This window comes from Mustela nivalis, assembly GCF_964662115.1.
Source record: "Mustela nivalis genome assembly, chromosome: 1".
NCBI lineage: Eukaryota > Metazoa > Chordata > Mammalia > Carnivora > Mustelidae > Mustela > Mustela nivalis.
The window spans coordinates 145,627,699-145,648,025 of record NC_139020.1 but is presented as its reverse complement, the minus strand read 5'-3'; the positions used below and the strand labels follow the sequence as shown (position 1 = coordinate 145,648,025).

The window sequence follows — 20,327 nt, the reverse complement described above, 5'->3', positions numbered from 1 at the left end:
GAGCGCCTGGTTGCCCAGGGCAGTGGCCTCCGCACTCCATGGGTGTATTGTCTCCACATTCTGGTGCCCCTAGAGCCTAACCGCCCCCTCCCTGGGGCTCAGAGACCCCACCTCCTCATACAGCATGGACAAGAAGCCAGGAGATTGCTGGTGGAAGGGACAGGGAATAGCCGAACTGTGGTAGAAAAGTCTTTTATTCTAGTCGTCAGGCCCCCTCTGGCCTGACCTGGGCCGGACCTGGGAGTAGCTGAGCAGTGCCCATTCCTCTTCCCTCTTACTCCTCCCAGCTACTCCGGCTTCTCTTTGTCCTGCATCTGCTCGTCTTCTAGTGCTAGGGTTCGCTCTCGTTCCTTCACCAGCTGGACACCACAGTAGGTGACGAATAGGACGGCCAGAGTAGTCTGGGGGAAGCCTGTGTGGGGAAGAGGTCATCGACGCCTGGGAGCAGGACACCAGCCTCAGTGACGCTTTCCTTCTCATGCCTCTCCCCACATGATTGGCCCTCCCTGCTGAGTCCCCGGGGTGTTGGGCTGCAATGGTGGCATTTCAGGAGGTCACAGTCCTCAAGGTGAATGCCTGGCACTTCCTGTGTCCACACCCCCATCCCTCACCTGTGAGTAGCAGGCGTCTGGCGACCAGCTCTGTGAACTCAAGGCTGTTCAGGCTTACAAGGTTGTACATGATGATGGCCCAGAAGTTCATGGCCCCAAAGAGAGCTCGGACCCTGCGAGACATCTGCTCCGACAGAGAAGCCTGCCCAGTCCAAGAAGGCATTGGCAAGAGGGCCAGGGGAAAGAGGACACCGTGGGTCAGAGACCCTGCCCACATGGCTACCCCAGGTCCTGGGGATGAGCTTGGGTCCCTGAGAGTCCCCAGGGCAGCCCTCCCTCATTGTTAAAGATGGGAATACTGACCACCAGACAGAGGGGAGGGTCTGACTGACACAGCCTGGCCCAGGTGTCCACACTCCACAGAAGGGGGTGCTAGATACCCACAGGGGGAGCCATTGCCCTGATAGCCAGGAAGTCGTGGTGAGAAAGTTCTGGATTGAGAACTCTTCAGGAACTCTACATGTGGCTGGAAGATCCCAGAGAGCAGCAAGGCCACCCCCTCCAGTGGCCCAGCCAACCCCTGCCCCCAACTTTTCCCACTCACCTCGATTTGTGCTAGAGGCCCCCACTCTGCCAGCTTCTGTGCCCAGAGCTCAAAGTTGAGGCCAAAGCAGTTCAGGAATGACCATAGGTAAACGATATCACAAGGCCCAAGCCACAGAGTAGTGATGGCAAATGTGGCCACAGTGGCCACCAGCTCTGGGATCACCTCGGAGTGCTCCCCACCAATGTGGTCATACACGTACCTACAAGAAAGGCAGGAGAAAGGACCAGCAGGGGGTGTGGGAGAGGGCAAGTAGGAGAAAGTCAAAGAATATACCACAGGGCAGCCCTCCTCAACACTGTCATCCTGGAGAATGTCCCATGTTCCCGATCTCAGATGCCTGGTCCTCCTCTACCCAAGTTCAGAATGTGGAAGGCTCAGCTTTGAACTTCGGTGTCTTCTCATCCATTCCCCAAGCAATCTCATCTGACCCAAGACTTTGAACACCGTCTCTAGGCTGATGAGCCCCAGATCTATGTCTTTAGTTCACTTTCTTCACTCACACATCCAACTGTCACTAGACATCTCATTTGAATGACTGAGTCCCCCATCCCTGTCGAAACCTGCTGCATCCTCATCTCGGATAATGACACTTCCCTCTACTCAAGCCTTGGACTGTCAGTTCCCCTCCCCACATCCAAGTCAGCAAGTTCTGTGGGTTCTATGCAGTCCTGATTGCTGCTTACCACCCCCACTACCACTACTTGTCCAGCATGTCATCTCCTCTCTATTGCAAGAGTCTCTTAAGTCATTTCCCTGCCTCTGCCTTTGGCCCCCTACCATCCGTTCTCCACATGGCAGTCAGAGTAGATCATAGGACTTCTACAATCAAATGTGCCCCCAAGGCTCCCCATTACGATTAGAATAGACCACCTCCTTACTAAGGCTAGAAGATCCCATGATGTCTGGTTTCTGCCTCCTTCCCTGACCTCACACCCACCAGTTAGCCCTCATTCTTGCCTTCCTGTCTCTCAGATAAACACAGCTTGTTCCGGCCTCAAGCCTATGTACTTGCTCCTTCTCCCTGACATTCTCTTCCCTAGATTTCCTTATCACTCAAGTCTCAATTCAAATATCATCCCACAGAGGCTTCCCCAGACCACAACTATAGAAGCTTCTATCCTGTGGCCAGCTTCTATCCCATCACACTTGTTTTATTTTTTTTCATAATGCTTACCACTCTCTAAAATTATCTTATATATATTTTGTTTACCTGTTTATGGGCTGTTTCTCCCCACTAGAGTGTAAGCTCCATGTGTTCAGAGTCTTTGCCATGTTCACTGCTGTATCCCCAGTGCCTAGAACAGTGCCTGGCACATAGTAGGTACTCAATAAATATTTGTTAAATAAATTCAGTAGAAGACCCATTGAGTAACACTTCTCCATGCCTTGACCTGTTCATTTCCAATGGTTTCTTCTCCACACCATATTCCAACTTTGTCACCACTTGAAATTTCATTCTGTCCTAGTTACCATTCTCCACCCACCCCCTCCTGATGTGGCCCCCAGCTCCAGTTCTTTTGGAGAACTGGGATCTCATAGACTCCTCCCTCTCTTCCTCACCTTGAGATCCTATCTTTACCATCCTCTTTAACTGGCTTAAATCCAATGAGTCATCTTTATAAATAACCTAAAACCCCTTATCCTTCACTTCTTCCCACCCAACGGGAAGAGCCCAATCACCCACATTCTCCTCACTTGCACCCAAGAAGCTAAGCCCTGGTGAGGAATATCTCATACCTTCACGTGCTAGAGTCCATAAATCCACCACCTCCAACCCCACCCGGGATCTCAGTGCTAAGGTTTCTCTAGTCAGCTTCTTCTGCCATGCTCTGCAGTGGCTAATCCACCCTTATCTCTCCCCCCAATGATGAGTAGGTGTGGTGGGGGGATCTAGGCAAGAAGAAAGGGGCCATGAAGATGCTGCCTCCCTCCATGCCAAACCCCGCATCTCTCAGCTGCTGACCTTGCCTCCTATTTCATGGCGAAAACTGAAGGCTTCAGGTGGACTCTTACTTCTTGACACTAACCCGCCACCCTGCACCCATGCTGGCTTCTCTTCTTCCTCCCTGTCCTGAAGCCACGCCTGTGCCTAGCACTGGTTCCATCACCTCCTCCCTCCTTGGAGACCTCACTCTGTCAATCACCTCTCTATCCTGCCTCCCAAACTTAGACTTCCTCTTAGCAACCAGGCATGTTCCACTATTTGCTGTCTTAAGACACCTCACGTCTCCCTTCAGCAACTCCTCTGTCTCCCCCTCACTAGCTAGCTTCCCCAGCAGCATCTGACCCAGCTGCCCCCACCGTGCCTGGGTGGTCTTCCTGGTTTCCAGACTGTCATGCTGTCCTGACTTGCTCCTCTGACCGCGCTTTTCAGTCCCTTCTACCACTCTCCTCTCTCCCCCAGTGGGAGTCCTTCCAGCTCCAATCCCAGCTGCACTTTCTCTCTTCTTCTTTACTCTCTCTCCTTGGGACGTATGCACTCCCAAGGACTAAAGACCACCGTCCCACACTCATAAAGCTCAGAGCTACATCAGTCCTCCAGGCTTCTCTGAACTCCAGACCCTCAGACCCAGCAACCTCCCTGAACCTCCACAAGAATATCTCCCGGATTCCAACCATTTCTCACATAAAACCCCTCTCTAATGCTGCCCCTCCATCTTCCCAGGCAAAAAGGAATCTAGGGGCCATTTCCTTCTCCTTCTTGATCCCTGCAATCCATAGGCCAAGTCCTGTCCAGGGTCCCTGCTGTGTGTCTTGACTCCAACCATTTCTCTCACCTCCAGTGCCCCCATTCATGTCCAAACCCCTTTCACCTAGCCCACTGCCACAACCCCCTCTTTGCTTCCTCTGGCTCAGGGAATCTTTTAAAACGTGGACCCATCTCTGCACTGACGGAGTCAAATACCTCGCGAGATGGCTGTGACCATTACTCCACCCTACCCCCCTACCCCAACTCACTTGCAAAGCCAGTCGTTGATGCCACGGTCAAAGTGCCTGTGGGAGGAGAGCGGATGGGTGTGAATCAGCCAGGAGTAGAGCTCAGGGGGAATGGGAGAAAGAGGCTACGGGAGGGTGAGGATCCCTGCGGTGTTTCCCGCGGATCTCACACTCACGTTTCAGCGAAGACATAGAGCGCTGTGATGCACTTGGGAGCCTGAGGCGGGTCCAAGTGGTCAAGGCGCGCCACGGTGTTGACCACGCCGAAGAGGACGGCAGCCTTCACCCAGTCGTACACCAGGTTTGAGTAGGCCAAGCCAGCTGGGGACAGGGTGTCGTCACTGCCTGGGGGGAGTCATGTGGGTCTCCGCTCCCAGGATCCCCCAAATTGTGGTGGGAAGGCAGGAAACCGGGCCCTACCCTACAGCCTCTCTCCGCAGGTCAGGTCGTAGAGGAGGCCCTGGCAGCCGACCCGCACCCACGGAGGCCACACCCCCATTTCCTGGGGGAGGAGCTGGTACGGCCCGCCCCAGGGAGACCCCATTGGGGCAGTGGAAATCAATCCGAGGCCCTTGCGAGGCAGGCTCTGCAGCTATCGCTCTGGCCTCACAGAGCAGAGCTAACTCCAAGTCCCAAGCATTTCATAGAGTAAATCCCGGCTCCCCCACCCTTGGATCGGTGCTGTGCCCTTTCAGCTGTCAGCTCCCCAGCAGTGACGCCCTGGGGCGCAGAGGGTCTGTCTTTCTGTCTTTCCCAGCCCCGTGTTCTGGCCCAGACGAGCACCCACCGAGGGCGCTGTCCGGGAGGCGGTTGGCAAACTTGAGGTCACTGGGGATGGTGAGGATGTAGAAGAAGTGGAAGAAGATGTCCACGGCCATGATGGCCACGACGCTGAGACCGGCCTGGGCCCGGATGCGCCACAGCTCACCCTCACGCCTCACCGGCTCCACCTGGCTCATCTGGGAGATGCGAAGTGTCTGAGTGGGGAGGCAAGGCCTGCCGGAGGAGGGTCTGAATGGGGGGGGGGGTCACCAACTGGGGATCCGTGGGTGAGGGGAGAGGTGGCTTCATCCTGGCGGCCCTCCCTGAGCCTGGAGTCACTTCCCCGGCTTGTGACCCCTGTCTGAGCAGGGAATATGGCCCCAAGCTGGGGTCTGAGGAGGCTGGATATTACAGCTTCATCCTAGAGTCATGCCTGAAGGTGAGGTCGCAACCTGTCCTGGGAGCCCTAGCTGAGATGGGAGCCCCTGTCTGGAGAGGGAGACCCAGCCCTGCTCTGGAAGCCCACAGGGTGTCCACTCACCTGGGCGTGGAAGCGATCAAAGGTCATGATGGGCCCAAAGAAGAAGAAAGGCAGGTAGAAGTTGTACTTGAGCAGGTCAGCTAGGGAGTAGTGGCGGTCAGGGTGGGCACAGCTCTCCAGCGCAAAGCTGGCACAACGCAGTACCGTGAAACCACTGCCCCCGTGAAACAGCACCTCTTGAAGATCAAAAGTGCCTGTTACCAACCCGCTCTGGATGGGAGAGAACAGGCCGCCAGCTCACCAGTTGCCCCTGTCTCTGGGAAGCCCACCCAGCTTCCCACAGGGGCCCAGCCTCATCCTTCTCCCTCCTCTCTTGCAGAGCCAATCAACACTAGCCACTGAGGGCTCATTCATGTTAACTGTTTGGATAGCACAGGGAACAAGCAGGACATGTCCTCGCTGTGGCGGAGGGGACCACTCTGTGGGCAGGCATGTGCCCCAGTCAGAGACTTGGAGACAGGTGGGAAGTGAAGGAAATGCTTGGGGAGTCTCTGGAAATGAGGGCTTTGGATGGGGTGAGAAGTTGGGGTCCTAGTCCTTCCCCCTCTCTACCCTTCCCCCTCCCCACTGCACACCTGCCAGGAGATTAGGGGATCCAGCTTGAAGGAGGCGAGGCTGGCCAGGCTGAGGCCAAGACAGAGCCAGGGCTGGCCCAAGAGTGAGGCCAAGTAGAGGCTGACACAGTGGCCAAGCAGTAGCAGCAGGTACCAAGGGCCCATTGTGCCCAGCACAGCCAGGGCCCCATACACGGCATACATCCAGGAACGGAGCTGTGGACAGGGAGAAGGGATGGTTTATCTATCCATACAAATGGAGGTGGGACCCCCAACACTTGTAGCTCAGGGGGAGCTGGCAAGGGAGGTTGGGGTGGCTCAGGTTCAACTCACCTGGGGGGCAACCATCGTGCAGAGTTTAGCAAATAGCACGTGTCCAGAGAGGGCGAAGATGATGACGTTGCGGAAGGAGGTGAACCACATCACCCACTCGAAGTCAGCCACGTCCTGGGGCAGGCCCGGGCAGTTAAGGAGGGGTAGTGGGGCAGGATGGGCTGGTACTTTGGCTGAGCAGAGCCCCAGCACCTCCCCAACCTCCGTATTCTTATGCATTAGAGGACAGCCATGGCTGGAGGCCCTCGCTTTCTCCTCTGGGGGAAGTACCAGCCAGGTAGGTAGAGAGAAATGACGGGTGGGGTGTGTGAGCTGCCCTGCCCCTCTGTTCGGCATATTGCCTGACATTCCACCATTCATGGCACTGTTCCTGGGAAAGATGGTGCTGGGGGCCCCTGCTGAAACATGTCTCAATTTATTTCCTAAATGAGCAGTGCCTGGGGGCAGGCTTGATGTGGCCCCAGGAAGACACAGGGTGGACCGGTGGAGAAACAGAAGACTCTGAGACTCAAGCCAGAGACCCTCCTCACCGTGAGCCCTCTGTTACATGGGAACATCTGGAATGGGGAGAGTTGGAAAGGGTCTGGGATGTGAGAGACATGCCGGGATCAGGGACCTCTGTCAGGGACCTAGGGCTGTGGGGGACCTACCATCTTCCGGCCAATGTATTCCCAGCCAGGTCGCACAGACTCCCGGAAGGCCTTCCGGTGGGCCCCATCTGAAAACAGAGTGTGGCCTCAGTGGGGGCTGGGGGGACTTCACGCCCACACCCACACCTGCCCCTACAGCTGGGCTGACCATGACCCTGGGGAGATGGAAATGGGTCTAAGTCTCTCTCTCTCTGCTTCTACTTCTCTCTGGGTCTCATTGTGTGTCTCCGGCCAGGTCTCTGATTATACCTCCAAGGGTAGGAGTTTCTCTTTCTCTCTCTGTCTCTGTGTGCAGATCTCTGTCAGGGCCTCTGCATCTGTCTCTCCCTGTGACTTCACCTAACTCAGCCCAAACCCCTGGGCTTAGGAAATATCCTGGGTCTGAAGCCTTGAAGTTTATAACCTTGCTGGGTGGAACCCTGAAGCCCGCAGGGGATGAAGCATCCCACTCCCTGCTCCAGAGCCCGCTGTTACCTTGTGAAGCTTCAAGGAGGCCCCGACCAGCATAGGCCAGAGCCCCACTCAGCACCAGGGAGTAGAAGCCCAGCTCCGCTGCAGGCAACGCTGTCTTGATGCCCATAGCCTGGGTGGCGCTGGGGGAGACAGATTGGGTGAGGGTACTGCTGCCCCCTAGCCCTGCCTCGCCCTACCTGATGGTCCCCTGTGGAGATGGTAGGGATCCCATATGGGATCTCAAGCTATTATCCTACTTCTCCAGTCCCCCACTCGTCCCAGACACCATAACATCTAGTACCTGTTTCTAGCTGCTGCTCTAGCTCCTGCCCATCCATTTGAAGGCTTTTGAAAGCGTAATCTTCACTCTCAGCCTGCCCGCCTACCTTCATTGACCCTTTCATACCTTTCAGGTGGACTGGTCCCCACCCTTTGCTTGAACGGTTCCTGCCAAGGCCTCAGGTGACCTTCACATGGGGGGGGACTCCATCTATGTCACCTCAATCATGTTTCTCACCCCCAGGACCCCCAACCCCCTCAGTAAACCTCCTTCAGTTCCTGACAATGCCCCCCGCCCCCCACTGCCCATGCCCTCTTCTCGGATTCCCACACCCCTCCAGAGCTGCCTTCACTTCCCTGAGATCTCCTGGCCTCCCAGGTCCTGTCCCCAGTATTGAGCTTTCTTACCTCTCATTCAGCCTCCAGCCTCTCACTGATTCCCATTGCCCCAACCAGCCCCTGAGCCCCAGCCCGCCACTTCCCTGTTCCCTGCCCTGTGTCCGTGGCTACACCAGCCCACTCTCAGTGCTTGTGTCTTCAGGCCCTGGATACTGGCTAGAGGCGGTGCTATTTGAAGAGGTGCCCTGGGGTAGTGGGTGTGGGGCCAGGCAGGGCCAGACAGGGCCCCAGGGAGGGCGTTGGCCTCTGTCCAAGGTGCTGACCAGTATCAGGCTCAGGGTGAGGCTAGCCACTCCCTTCTTCCAGGGCCTAGTTGTCTCCAGGATGGGCCACCCCCTTGTATGCCTCTCCTATGCTCCAGCCTGGACTTGGGCTTTCCCAAGGGTGCCTTGGGTAACAGACCCAGGGCCAAATTAAAGGGAAGAATGTGTCTAAGCACTTTCTTGGGCTGGGCTGGGCTGGGCCAAGAGGTGGCTGGCATGGCCCGGTTTCCCACCCTGATCTTCCTCCCCCAAATTTCCTTTCCCAGCATTGTAACCAGCTCTCCCAGCCCCCCAGAGTCAGCATTCTCCCCACTTCATATACAGAGGGGTCATGGACCAGAGAGGGGAGGGGACCTGTCAAGGTCACACAGAGAGCATGGGACAGGATTGTGTGTTCCCAGGGAGCCCTTTGGAATCTCAGATAAGAGAAGAGCATTTCCGCCCCTGCCCATACCAGGGGGCTCTCCAGACTAACTACAGCAGTGCTGGCCTGAGGGCTGAGGCGTCTCCTCATCAGCCAGGTGGGGGGAGGGAGGCCTGGAGGATCGGGTTAATGGAGCAGGAGCTTGAAACCGGAGCACAGTGAAGAGCCCGAGAAATAGCTTTGTCAGCTGCCTCCCACTTGCTACTTTCCAATTTTAGCTCCCCATGGCCGGTGCGGGGTGTCCCCAGTGAGGCCTCCATGAGCAGGACCAAGGCTGGCCCCTGGCCTGTGACCTCTTCCAATAGACCCCCGGACCTGGGCCCGTTGGATACAGTCCTGCCCCCTGCCCCCTGATCCTGCCTGCCTCAGGCACACCTGAGGTAAAGACTGCTTTGGGACCTGAAGTCTGGGATGAGGGGCTTAAGGTGGGCTCCATGGGTCTCAAGGACCCCAGAGTAGCTGAATTCCCCGCTGGCACTGACCTTGAGAAGGCTGTGAGGGACCCTGGCACACTGCCCACCTCGGGGCTCCGGGGTCCTGCGTCCAACCGTGCGTCCGTCCGACCAGCTAGGCTCTGGGGCCACAGTGGGGTGTGTCCAGGCCTGGGGTCCCCACCCCTTCAAGGCTATGAGCGGTGAGTGGTGACAGCAGGAGGAGGGTGGAGGAGGGCAGGGAGGAGGTGGCCTTCCTGGAGCGGAGTGGAGTGAAGCAGAGTGGAGCAGAGCGGAGCGCTGCAGAGCTGCTGGCCACAGGGAGCCGCAGGGAGGATCGTGGGGGGGCAGGGGTGGGGGAAGGGGTGGCTAGTGGCATAGGCTCTAACAGGGACACCTGGACCTCACTTCAGCCTGCCTCTCTTGGTCTGTAGAGCCTGTGCCTTCCTCTCCCTGCTGACCAGAACTCCCCTCTTCCGGGAAGTCTTCTGGGAAACCCGCACTGGCCTCTTGTGAGCCCTGCCCTCATCACATGCACACACATGCACACTGCATGCTCAGCTCCATACTCTAGCCCACATCTTTACATGGGAACTCCCAAGGGCTGTCCCAGGGCAGATCCATCCAGTCCCCTGTCCTGGTTCATTTCACTATATCAAGAATCCTTGCTGCCCAGGTGTTAGTGTCTGGGGGAGGACTGGCTTGACTGGTAGGATTGGAACTGGCATGAGACACGTGGTGGAGGGGGTCCCATACCCCAGCCCAGTCCCACAGGCAGTTGTCCAGGTGGCGAGGTGCTAGCAGGGTCACCTGGCAAGGCTTAAATAGGTTCTTGGAGTGACTGGAATCTCTTGAATGTCCCTAACCAACCAGAAGCCCTCTGGGGGCAGCAGGACATGTCCCTCATTCATGCAAGGGGCACCCAAGGCCTCAGCCCCTCCTTCCCAATGGGTAAGAGTATCCTAAAGAACCTGCCAAGAGGACAAGAACACCCTTTAGGAAGAGGACCCCAGAGTCTAGGGGAGCTGGGTGTCCTTGTGCCTTCTCTGTGGGGGCCAATTCAGGCATGTGCAGTGAGCGGGACATGGGGTCTGGGGGTTTGAAGGAGCTGTGTGACTGTAACAAGTCACAGGACAGGTCCTGGAACTCCTGCTGATCCCTGGACTCCAGCCATGGGCTCAGCAGAGGATGGGGAAAGAAGGTGTTGTGCCCTGTGACCCTCCTCCACCCCCTAATAAGGGAACTTCCAGAGCCTGACCAAGATCTGAGAAGGGGAGAGTCCCCTACCCTCCCACAATGCCTTTAGGCAATGAGATTCCTCCCTAGCAGACCCTTTGGCCCAGAGGAAGAAGCAAGGAGACCTCAGCATCAGAACAACGCAACAGAACAACATGGAGGCCTTCATCACTGGTGCCCACCTCCAAGAAGTGTACACCAAGATTACCGCACAGTATAGAGGCTGGGTGAGGGCGGCAGTTGGAATCATGGGCACTCGAGTTGGCCAGCATCAGGGATGGATGCCTCAGCCAGAATACAGGGGTTAGGGAGGGCTTTCTGGATAGGGGTGGGCATCGGGGTGAAGCTGAGCAGAGTCCCAAGGTAGAGTCAATGGTTGTTAGAAGGGCAGTAAGTTAATCACAGTAGCTGGACATGGTTCTAAGGCTTTACATGGACTTACTCTTTTTAATAACACCACAACCCCTAGGGAAGGTGTTTCCATTTCCCCCATTTGATAGAAAAGGATGCTGATGAACAAGGAGTTCAGCCCCGTAAGCTTCTGGGGCTGATAACCCTGCAGGCAAGAACCCCACTCATCCACCCTGGGTGCACATTGTGACCAGCTTGGGCCAGCCATCTAGTTGGTACGCCCATGAGACTCAAAGAGAATGGCTCAGAGAAGCAGATGGGGGGTTTGGCTCTGCAGTCAAGAGCCAGGTTCAGCCAGCTGACTTGTTCCTGAGTCCCAGATCTGCCTCGCTGGTGGGATCTGCTTCTCAGAGCCTCAGATCTTCATTTGTAAATGGGCCTGCTCTGACATTATTGGGCTTTTGGGGGGATTCCATGACTCACTCCATGAAGGGCATGGCTCACTGAATTGCTCATAAAGAAAGCCACAGAGGTCTCACCCAAGAAGCCCAGAGAAGCAGGGCTCACATAGCAGGAGCTGTGCACAGTGGCATCTGCAGGGAGCCTGGCATTTGGGGATGGCAGGCTGGATAGAGGGCTCAGGAGGTCTCTTAGACCTGGCGCTGGACAGTCCAAGGCCAGCTCCATCCTGTATGAGGGTAGTGGCAAAGAAGGGTGCCTGGCGTGATCAGCCCACAGAACAAGGGGAGGAAGCAGACTGGGCTTAGACCAGCACAAGGGCCTGGGTCAGCATCTCGAAGGCAGCCAGGGCCCCTGGGAGAGCTGTAATGGGCAGGGGTAGGGCAATTCTCTCAGGTCTCAGCGTCTCTTTTCATTTCTCGGTGTGTTGTTGCTCGAAGTAAAAATGCATGGAGAGTAGTGGGTATATGCAAGGCTTGGGGACTGCAGGCAGTGCCTGTGGAGAATGGGTGGGGTGACTGTGGGCTCGCCGGCGCTGGCGGTGCAGAGGGAGAGGGGAGGCTGGTTCCTGGCACTGCATATGCGGGCTCAGAAGAGGACCACCACTGCAGGCCATCCTGCCTTGAGCTGCTGAAAGCAGGGAGGGGTCCCATGACAATGGAATGTATTTGGAGCTTGAATCAGCCTAAGCCAGGCTGTTACCTTGTCCAGCTCCGTGGTGGTGCCCCAGAGGCCTTCGTGGGGATGGAGGCCAAGCCACACCCACAGCTCTACCAGGTCACACCTGTCAGTGGAGGAACCTGAGCACCAGGCCTCCCGCACCTGCCTGAGGTGCAGCCAGGGAGAGTCCTCACGTGAAGCCTCTCCCCAGCCCAGCCCTTTTACTTGTCCTTGCCCCTCGGCTCTCCAAGCACCTCTCCTCCTTCTGCTCTGACCTTTGGTTCTGGGCACAGACCTCAGTGTTCTCATCTGTGAAAGGCAAGTCCAGCCCAACTGCTGTCCACCCACTGCCCAGCCGCCCGAGGGAAGGGTCCCAGAGACAGGTGGTGCGGCTTGGGAGGGACCACGGGCACTAAGCTGGACAGACCAGGTTGCCCCACTCCATGCCTGGCCCACTTGCATCCAGATCCTCAGGGCCCCAGTCCTTAGTCCCTCTGACAACCCCTCCCTGCCTTAGAAAGCTCTGCTCCCTGGCTCTCCTGAGCCTTCCCCTTCCACCCCCGAGCCCCAACCCCTCAGGGAAATACAAACAGCCCCTACTCCATCCAAATCTGGGTGATGAGCCTGGAAGCCTCAGCACAGGTGGTGAGAGGCTCTGAGGGGCTGCATTCCGTCTCTGCATCCCATAACCTCCTGCTTCCTCGTGGCCCTACTTCTTATGCCATCTGACTTGACCAGGAGCTCCCTGAAAACAGCAAGTCAGATTGACCTCTGGGCCCCTCACAGGCCTGAAGAGGCTGGTGTGCCAGTGGCACCCACTGCCTGATGGCCGGCCAGCTGAGTAGACAGTGGCTGACACCGCCGTGCCTGACACATAGAACAGCAGCCCTTTAAGGAGGCTTCTATTCCTGTCCGCATTTTACAGATGAAGACATGGGGGCTTGGAGAGGTTAAATAACACGCCCAAGGTCATGAAGCTGATGAATGGGGAAAGAGATGTGCCCCAGGCACCCCCACCTATTCAGACCCTGTTACTTGATGCCCTTTTCTCTCTCAGATGCCCCCCTGAGCCAGGAAGGGCAGCCAAACGACCCTCCAGTGGTTAGGATGTGTGTGATGCCATCCTGGCGCTCCCTGAGGAGATCCCTGCCTCTGCCCATCCCTGAGGAAGGACAGCTGGTCCTCTGCCTGCTTATCCCTCCCAGGGACCCCACTGAGGGCTGGAGCATGCACCGCCCACACTCAGATCCCCCTGTGGGGGCTTCCCCATGCCTGCAGGGGAAGGCACTGTCTATTCGGTCTGGGGCCCTAACTCTGCTTTAGGCCACTCCTCACCGTCACACACTGTCCCTTCCCGCACAGGGCCTCTCAGTCCTCTGGCTGTACCTGGCCAGCTCCTTTCACAAGGAATCAGAGATAAACTCTTCCTTTCCTGGGACACTTAGGACCCCATCAGCATTGTGGCTTCATCCTGATGACCTTCATTGTACTTGCCAGGGTACCTCTAGACCTGTGCCACTCCAGATGGGGTTAGGGGTGTCCTGGCTGGGGGGTGGGCAGCACACAGTACCTGCACAGCCCCACCCCCTGAGGAAGGGCCTGAGCAGAGAGTTCCCAGGAGCCCCAGAGGGCTTCCCTCCGGGAGGTCTCTGTATGGCCCGCATGCCCGCACCTGTGAGTCACCATGCAAGTGACTGGTCTTCGTGTGCTGGGGTGTGAGCACGTGCCCATGTGGCAGGCCTGTGAGTTTGGAGCTGACATGGTCTGGGGGCGCGTGTATGCACCATGCTGCTGGGTGCTCCTGGGTCTAGGTATTTCTGTGCACCTGCAGCTTTGTGGGGACCTCTGTGTACCCACGTGTGGTTAAGAGGTCTGGTTGGTCTGTACGGCTGTGGGTGACTTTCCTTAGGGCCACCCTTCCCCAGGGCTGTGAGTGTAGTGAGGTGGGGGGATGACGCTGTGACAGAGGGACATTGGGGGCTCACCCCTAATTGGCCATGAAAGAGGAACACTGTGCCTTGGACTGGACTCACTGCCTCAGAACCTCCCTTCCCTGCCTGAAGCTCCTGCCCAGCGCTCCCCGCCCCTCACCAGCACCCACTAGCTGCAGCCTGTGGGAGCAAATGGAGAGGACTCCTGGAGCAGCTGGCTGGGGATAAGCGAATCGCTCAACTTGGAAGACCCTGCTTTTGTAGTCAGCCCCCCTACCCAGGGTTAAATGTTAGCCCAACTCCTTTCTAAAAGCCTCCGTTTCTTCATCAGCAAAAGAGAGTGACAAATCCCTGGGTCACTAGAAGACTAGACGGGGTCAGGTTTCCACAGCAGATGCTCACTCACTGGGGACCTGTGACGATTGTGAAAATAGTCATTATTATTATCAGTCCGAAGGTCTGCAGCTGAGGAAGAGCCCTAAAGAGTGGGCTGACAAAGTGGTGGGGAGCATGTGCCGCCAAGGCTTCAAAGGTCAGGGTGGCCACAGATGGAGCCATGGAGGGGTAGCTGGGGGAGTGTGGGGGTAATGCCCTAGGAAGGTGGAGGGGTGAGGCTGGGGGAGGTTCGCAGTTGGAGCCCTCAGACTGTCCCGTGCGGATGGAGTCCTGTGGGACTGCAGGGCCTCCCAGCTGGGGCTGGGGCCAAGGGCGATGAGCACCGGCCTCAGGGGCTGCCTCTGTCTTTCCACAGCTGGCTGGCCATCCCAATCTCTTGCTGGCGCCGAGAGGGCTGCTGGACCTCCTCCACTGCCATTGTCCGGCCTGTCCAGTTTCAAGGTTCACCTCCGGGGCTCTGCTTGGGCCTCTCCTTTGCCCTCCAGGTCTGACGTGTTGGCTTTGGCCACCCTTGGGAAACCTCTTCCAGGAGAAGGGGCTTAGCTGGTTGGCCCAGGTTGGCTTCCGGGAGCAGTGGAGGCCTCTCCGGGCCTAAGGCTGCCCGTCCCGCCAGGCTGACCCCGGGCCACCATCCTGGTAGTGTCCGCCTTCTGCTGCCGCAGGGCCTGCAGAAAGACCCCTTTCACCTGGCCCAGGGTCTCGTGGTACATTCGGAAATCCTCCTCCTTTCCACGCAGGGCACTGCCCAGGGCAGCCTTCAGCATTTCATTCTCTTCCACCTGGATGGCCAGCCTGGGCCACGTGAAGAAAGGGCTCAGTGTGGCCCACGCTAGCATACATGTGCTAGCACACATGTGTACAGGGGTACTGGGGACAGGGCTGGTGGCACAGCTGCTCTTGCAGCTCTCTGACCTCTCCCTTCCTCCCCTGGACCCTGGGGGAGTACCATGTGGGATTCCTCTCTGTACCCGCCCACAGCCCTGGGCCTGGCACCCTGTAGTTCCCCCAAATGTTGGCTGCCTCAAGGATGAGTACTAATTTGTAGGGGTCCCCCCACCCTTCCTTGAACATCACTGTTTTTGACCCTGAAAGTTTAACTGAGTGAGAAAAGTGGCTTCAGCAACCCAGGCTTAGTCAAACTCTTGGAACTTGGAGGCCATCAGAGATGCAGCTGGGTCTCTTTGCCCTCTGATGGCCAGCTGCTGAATTGCAGGCTTAGAATCCAGGACCAGCAGGCAGCGGCCTTCTGGACAAACAACCCAAATGGGGAGAGACATGATCCTTCTGCCCATGGAAGTACTGCCACCCAGACAATGCCACCCTCAGGAAGATGGGACAGGAGAGCACCTGGTGGTCAGCTCCTCCATCTGAGCTTCCATGGGCACATTGGAGAGCTGGGTGAAGGATGGGTCCTTCCTTTCACTCCCGTTCGGGTTGAGCCTGGTGTTGGAGGTGGGCAGACCTGTGGGGCAGCAGCAGCCACTTTCTGTGATGAGGTCATGGCCCTGTGTAAAGTCTCTCCTTCCCCCCTCTCCACTCCACTGCCTATTTCTTGCTTTCCCACTTTCTGAAACATTATACTTCCTTCAATATGGAGGACATGGCACATAGCCTATTAAGTTGTCAGATCACTACGCCTGAAACTAACACTATGTGTCAACTATACTTCAATTAAATTTTTTTTTTCTTTAAGATGCAGGACAAGGGCTGCCTCCTTCCTTGATGCTTGCTCTGTATTCCCTTGGACTCACGCTTTGGTCTCTTCTACAGTCCTGATTGTGCTTACTAAGGTGGGTCCTCTCCTGACTGTCTCCATCTTTGCAATTCACAAGTTTCTGGCAGGCAGCCAGGGCTGAAGTCTGCTCTGCATTTGAGCCTGAGTCTAGATCACCACTGTCTCTTATGCCCTCATACCACTGAGTCCTCCCTGCCTCCAAGGCCTACCCTGACCGGCTCCCTACATTCATATAGGGGGTCCATGGTGGCCTGGGCCAGAGGCCACAGAATACTCAGAAAAAGAAATCAAAGGTGACTGGTAGGAATTTGGGTACCATCTGGCATCAGAAAACCCGTGCAGAAAAGGCCTTCAGAGGTGGCGCGGTTCTTAGGGATGGTGTGGCCCAGGGAAAATCACCTGGCATCAGTAGACTTGGTTTTCACCCCCTGCTGTGTGGCCTCTGGTAAACCATCAACCTTTCTGAGCTGGTTTTCTCATCTGTAAAACGAGGATAATAGTTCTTGCCTCCAGAGCTTTGTGAGGCCTGGGTGAATTCATTTTTTTACCTTGAGGCCCTAAGTGATCAGACCAGCTCCTCAGAATTCTGTCATTTCTCTGAGCTTGCCTCATGCTCCCCTCCCCTCACCACGTGCCAACCTCACTTGCTATGCCTTGCTTTTCCTTCAAGCCTCCAGCCAAGCTCTCACTGCAGTGCCTTTGCACTTGCTTTTCTGTAAAGTATCTGTACACCTCATCGCCTGCCCCTCCTGCTATCTCTGTGTGGATGCCAGCTCCTCAGTGAGGTCTTCACAGGCCTCCTGGAAACCAGCTGCTCTCTCAGTGCCTCCTATCCCCTCCTCAGCTGCCAGCCCCAGCCCCAGCCTCCATCTGACTTAGCATATCTCTTACTATTTTTTGTTTTGTTTTGTTTTTGTAAATTACCCATCTTCCTCACTGGAGTGTAACTGCCATTGGAGGGACCAAATTCCAGACTCAGGTCTCCTCTTTCTACAGATGGGGGTGGTGGTGGTGCTCTAATCCGTGAAGTAGTGGTGCTCTGCCCACATCACAGGCCGGCAGGTGGAAAAGACCACAAGGACACTTTCTGTCAAGCAGATGCTCTTTGCTGTCCAGGCAGAACTAAAATGATTTGTTCTGCTGTGGCTGAGCACCCCATGGTTGGGTTACTCAGGACATAAGCCCCAGACCTAGTGACACCACATTCCTAGAGGACCTATTCTTGAAGGTCCAGCAGGGCTAACCTATTGGGACCTTCCCCAGCCTGGACCTCAGCAGCTACTGGAAGGGCTCTTGAGTTCTCGGCTCTGCTGATGGGATAAGGGAAAAGTGCACAACTTCTGCTTTGTACCTCATCTTGACATGTGTTTCTGGAGCATTATGATCTTATCTGGGCTGGGGACAAAGGTCTGAGTGTCCTTGTTAAGGGAGGGGATGGGGGATAGAATGCAGTGTTTAGAGGCAGGGCAGTGGGGGGTGGACCTCCACTCCAGAGCCTGTTGGGGATTGGGATGGGGACATTAGAGGGAGGCAGGTCTAGCCCCTCTGTACTAAAGATTCTTCCCTCCTTGGATTCTGGTGCTGGCCTCCTGCACCCCTAGCTCGGCCCAGCCGCATAAGATGCTGATGCTGCTGGTCTGGGGATCACACCGGGAATCACTGTGTTAGGGGCACCAAGGTGGCTCAGTTGGTTAAGCGTCTGCCTTTAACTCAGGTCATGATCCCAGAGTCCTAGGATTGAGCCCCGCATTAAGCCCCACATCAGGTTCCTGGTTCAGTGGGGAGTCTACTTCTCCCTCTCCCTATTCCCTCTACCCAGCTCTTGTGCTCTCTCTCTCAAATAAATAAATAAAATCTTTTTTAAAAAATCACTGTGTTAGAGAAATAAATCTTTTAGTTGAGGACAACAAAATTTCCCTCTGCAGCTACGCATGGTCATGTGACTAGGATCTGTCCTAGGGATGAAGGCAGAAGTGACACAAGCAGACTTAGCCTCGTGCCCTTAAAAGGTGAGGAGCAGGTTGTCCTTCCTCTCCTTCCTGCTGCTGGTGGGGAAGCTAAAGGCACCATCTTAGACCATGGAGGGTGCATGTTGGGCATGGTGGGACAGAAGATGGAGCAGCCCCGTTCCCAGGCCTATGGAGAAGCCCCATCACCCCTGCGTACGTCATCCCTGCTCAAATGCAGCCAGCAGCAGAGACAGAGTCTTCTCCTGGTCAGCCACTGCTGCCCAGGCCTCTTTGCAGGCCAACTTTGCTCCGGGACCAACTCTAAACAGCCTCAGCTTGGGGCAGAGGGTTCAGGGCTGGGGTGGGGGTGGCAGCTGAGGTCATTTAGCAGAGGCACGGTCACCCCACGGAAGGGTTTGCAGATGTCTGAGTCAGGGCCACGTGCGAGCCTGTTGGGGCTCCTGGTTCTGACCAGGAGGCCAAGGAAAGAGGACCCCAGCAGCACGGGCAGGCAGAGTGCCACCCTGATGGAGGCCTCTGTTTCCCATGTTCTTCTCGAAGGGACTGAAGCGGTGCTGCTGATGGGCTCCTCCATTAGCAACAAGGCTGCCTCCACCCCGCCCCGACACTGGGGCCCCTGGTCCAGCCCCTACCTGTTTTGCTCCTGGGGGCTGCTCTCTGGCTGACCGACGTCCTCCCAGGCTCCAGGCGCATCTTCTCGAGATGTTGCTCTAGCACCACGCTGCGGTGCCGCTCCTCCTGCAGCTTCTTCTCAGATTCCAGAAGCTTGCTGTTGCTCTCCTCTACCCTGGGGATCAGACAGGAAGGGCTGCTGTACCCCAGGGCAGGTAGGGGCAGCCCCCACCCCAGCGGCTCTGGCTCTCAGAGAGGCAGGCGCATCTTACACCAGTGGTGGTGTGACTTGTCCTTTATTTTTACTGCAGGAACACAGGAACATGTGTTTAAAAATCATATAGTTCTCTCCAAGGCTTAAAATGAAAAGCTTGCCAGCCGCTCACACTCCTCCCCACTCCCATTTCCGGCTTTCCAGAAGCAATCGCTTAGAACACTTTGAGCTGTTTCTTTGAATATTTACTGCCGTATTTCTACAGATGCCCATACTGCTATTTTTCAAGGTTTAAATATAATCTTTAGACTTCCTGTCACGCAACACGAGAATTTAGCTTGAGTTTAGCCCTCTCAAACAGAGTCAGCCCTTACCAAACAGAATCACCCCTCCATCTCCCAAGGTAATTACATACCATTTTTCAGCTAAATTAATAGTAAGGGGTGTATTAGTTTTCTGTTGCTGCTGTAACAAATTACCACAAACTTAGCACCTTAGAACAACACGCATTTATTATCTCACAGTTCTGAAAGTCAAAGTTCAGCAGGCTCTATTGGTTAGTCTGCTCCAGGTTCCACAAGCCAAAATCAGAGGGGTTGGCTGACCCGGACTCTTACGTGGAGATTCTGGGGGAGAGTCCACTTCCAGTCTTACTCAGGTTATTTAAAAGCATTCAGTCCCAGTTGAAAGACTGAGGTCCCTGTTTCCCGCTGGCTGTTGGCTGGGTGATTTTCATCTTTTGGCGGTCCCTTGGCCCTCTATAGCTTCAAGGCCAAACAGATACCCTGAGCATGCTCTGAATCTATCTGACTTCTTCTGTAGCATCTCTCTGGATGACCCCAGCTGGAGAAATTTCTCTGCTTTTAAGAGCTCAAGTGATTAGATTGGGCCCACCTGGTAATCCAGGATAATCTTCCTATTTTAGGGCCCATAACTATAATTACATCTGCAAAGTCCCTTTTGCCATATATCATAAAGTGTTCTCAGACACAACAGCAGGGAGTGAAGGGCATGGGAGACAAAAATCCTGTCTACCACAGGGAGTTACATTAGAATAATTATTCAAACATGGAGCGTGGCAATGATCACATTTTCTTTCTTATTTAATTTTTTTGCTTTTCTCGGGGTTAGTGAATGCCTTCTGTTTATTATTATTTATTGTTATGACTTATTATTATTTTCCATATGCTCATCATGAATTCATGGGACTTGAAGATACTGCCATTTGGCCATTTCACATGAAAGATGTCTCTAATCTCACTGAGGCTGGGGTTACAGTTTCTCCTGTGGGTAGGTATGGCATTTCAGACTTCTATGATACAAAAGATTCAGCTAGAAGGCCAGGACTCCCTGGAATGTAACCTAAGCAAAGGGTTGCATACACACATGCAAATCAGAGTGGAGGTCTGGAAATTTACAGTGTTGGAGGAAGTGGTCTTCCACTTCAGTGAAGAGTGAAGAAGGAGCAGAATGGTGACAATTATCAACAGCATACAACTACCAACACAAAGCTGTATACTAACACAGCTTTTCAGCTACTAACTTGACTTGTTCAAGCATGTTCCCTGAAACTTTATTT

General features: G+C 55.4%; 2 protein-coding genes across 6 annotated transcripts in view; both read right to left on the bottom strand.

Moving 5' to 3' along the window:
• Positions 1-176: 176 nt before the first annotated feature.
• Positions 177-18,658, bottom strand: HHATL (hedgehog acyltransferase like). 4 transcript variants are annotated; one of them, XM_082724503.1, is made up of 12 exons: positions 18,555-18,658; positions 7,410-7,528; positions 6,936-7,003; positions 6,286-6,399; positions 5,974-6,168; positions 5,399-5,608; positions 4,883-5,054; positions 4,272-4,416; positions 4,117-4,152; positions 1,156-1,357; positions 612-753; positions 177-412 (listed from the first exon to the last, which is right to left on the bottom strand). In XM_082724503.1, the coding sequence occupies exons 2-12, from the start codon at positions 7,513-7,515 to the stop codon at positions 288-290; spliced, it is 1,515 nt and encodes a 504-aa protein (XP_082580629.1). In that variant the 5' UTR covers positions 7,516-7,528; positions 18,555-18,658; the 3' UTR covers positions 177-287. The 4 variants fall into 4 exon arrangements, with proteins under 4 accessions (XP_082580629.1, XP_082580627.1, XP_082580628.1 ...); XM_082724501.1 differs by lacking the exon at positions 18,555-18,658 and adding an exon at positions 9,236-14,147; XM_082724502.1 differs by lacking the exon at positions 18,555-18,658 and adding an exon at positions 8,076-9,181.
• Positions 14,244-20,327, bottom strand: part of CCDC13 (coiled-coil domain containing 13) — a 52,758-nt gene continuing 46,674 nt past the window's right edge. For both annotated transcript variants that reach the window (XM_082724449.1, XM_082724448.1), the window contains exons 14-16: positions 18,555-18,709; positions 15,565-15,679; positions 14,244-15,009 (exon numbers count right to left, since the gene is read on the bottom strand). In XM_082724449.1, the coding sequence (XP_082580575.1) occupies positions 14,757-15,009; positions 15,565-15,679; positions 18,555-18,709 (523 nt within the window). In that variant the 3' untranslated portion in view covers positions 14,244-14,756. The remainder of the gene's footprint in view (positions 15,010-15,564; positions 15,680-18,554; positions 18,710-20,327) is intronic.

Excerpts from the sequence above, each read along its gene's own strand:
- HHATL (XM_082724503.1), bottom strand. The coding sequence starts at position 7,515 with ATGGGCATCAAGACAGCGTTGCCTGCAGCGGAGCTGGGCTTCTACTCC. Across the intron at positions 5,609-5,973 it reads ATCCCCTAATCTCCTGGCAG|AGCGGGTTGGTAACAGGCAC; the intron begins GTGTGCAGTGGG and ends TCTCCCATCCAG. Across the intron at positions 1,358-4,116 it reads ATCAACGACTGGCTTTGCAA|GTACGTGTATGACCACATTG; the intron begins GTGAGTTGGGGT and ends CCTTTCTTGTAG.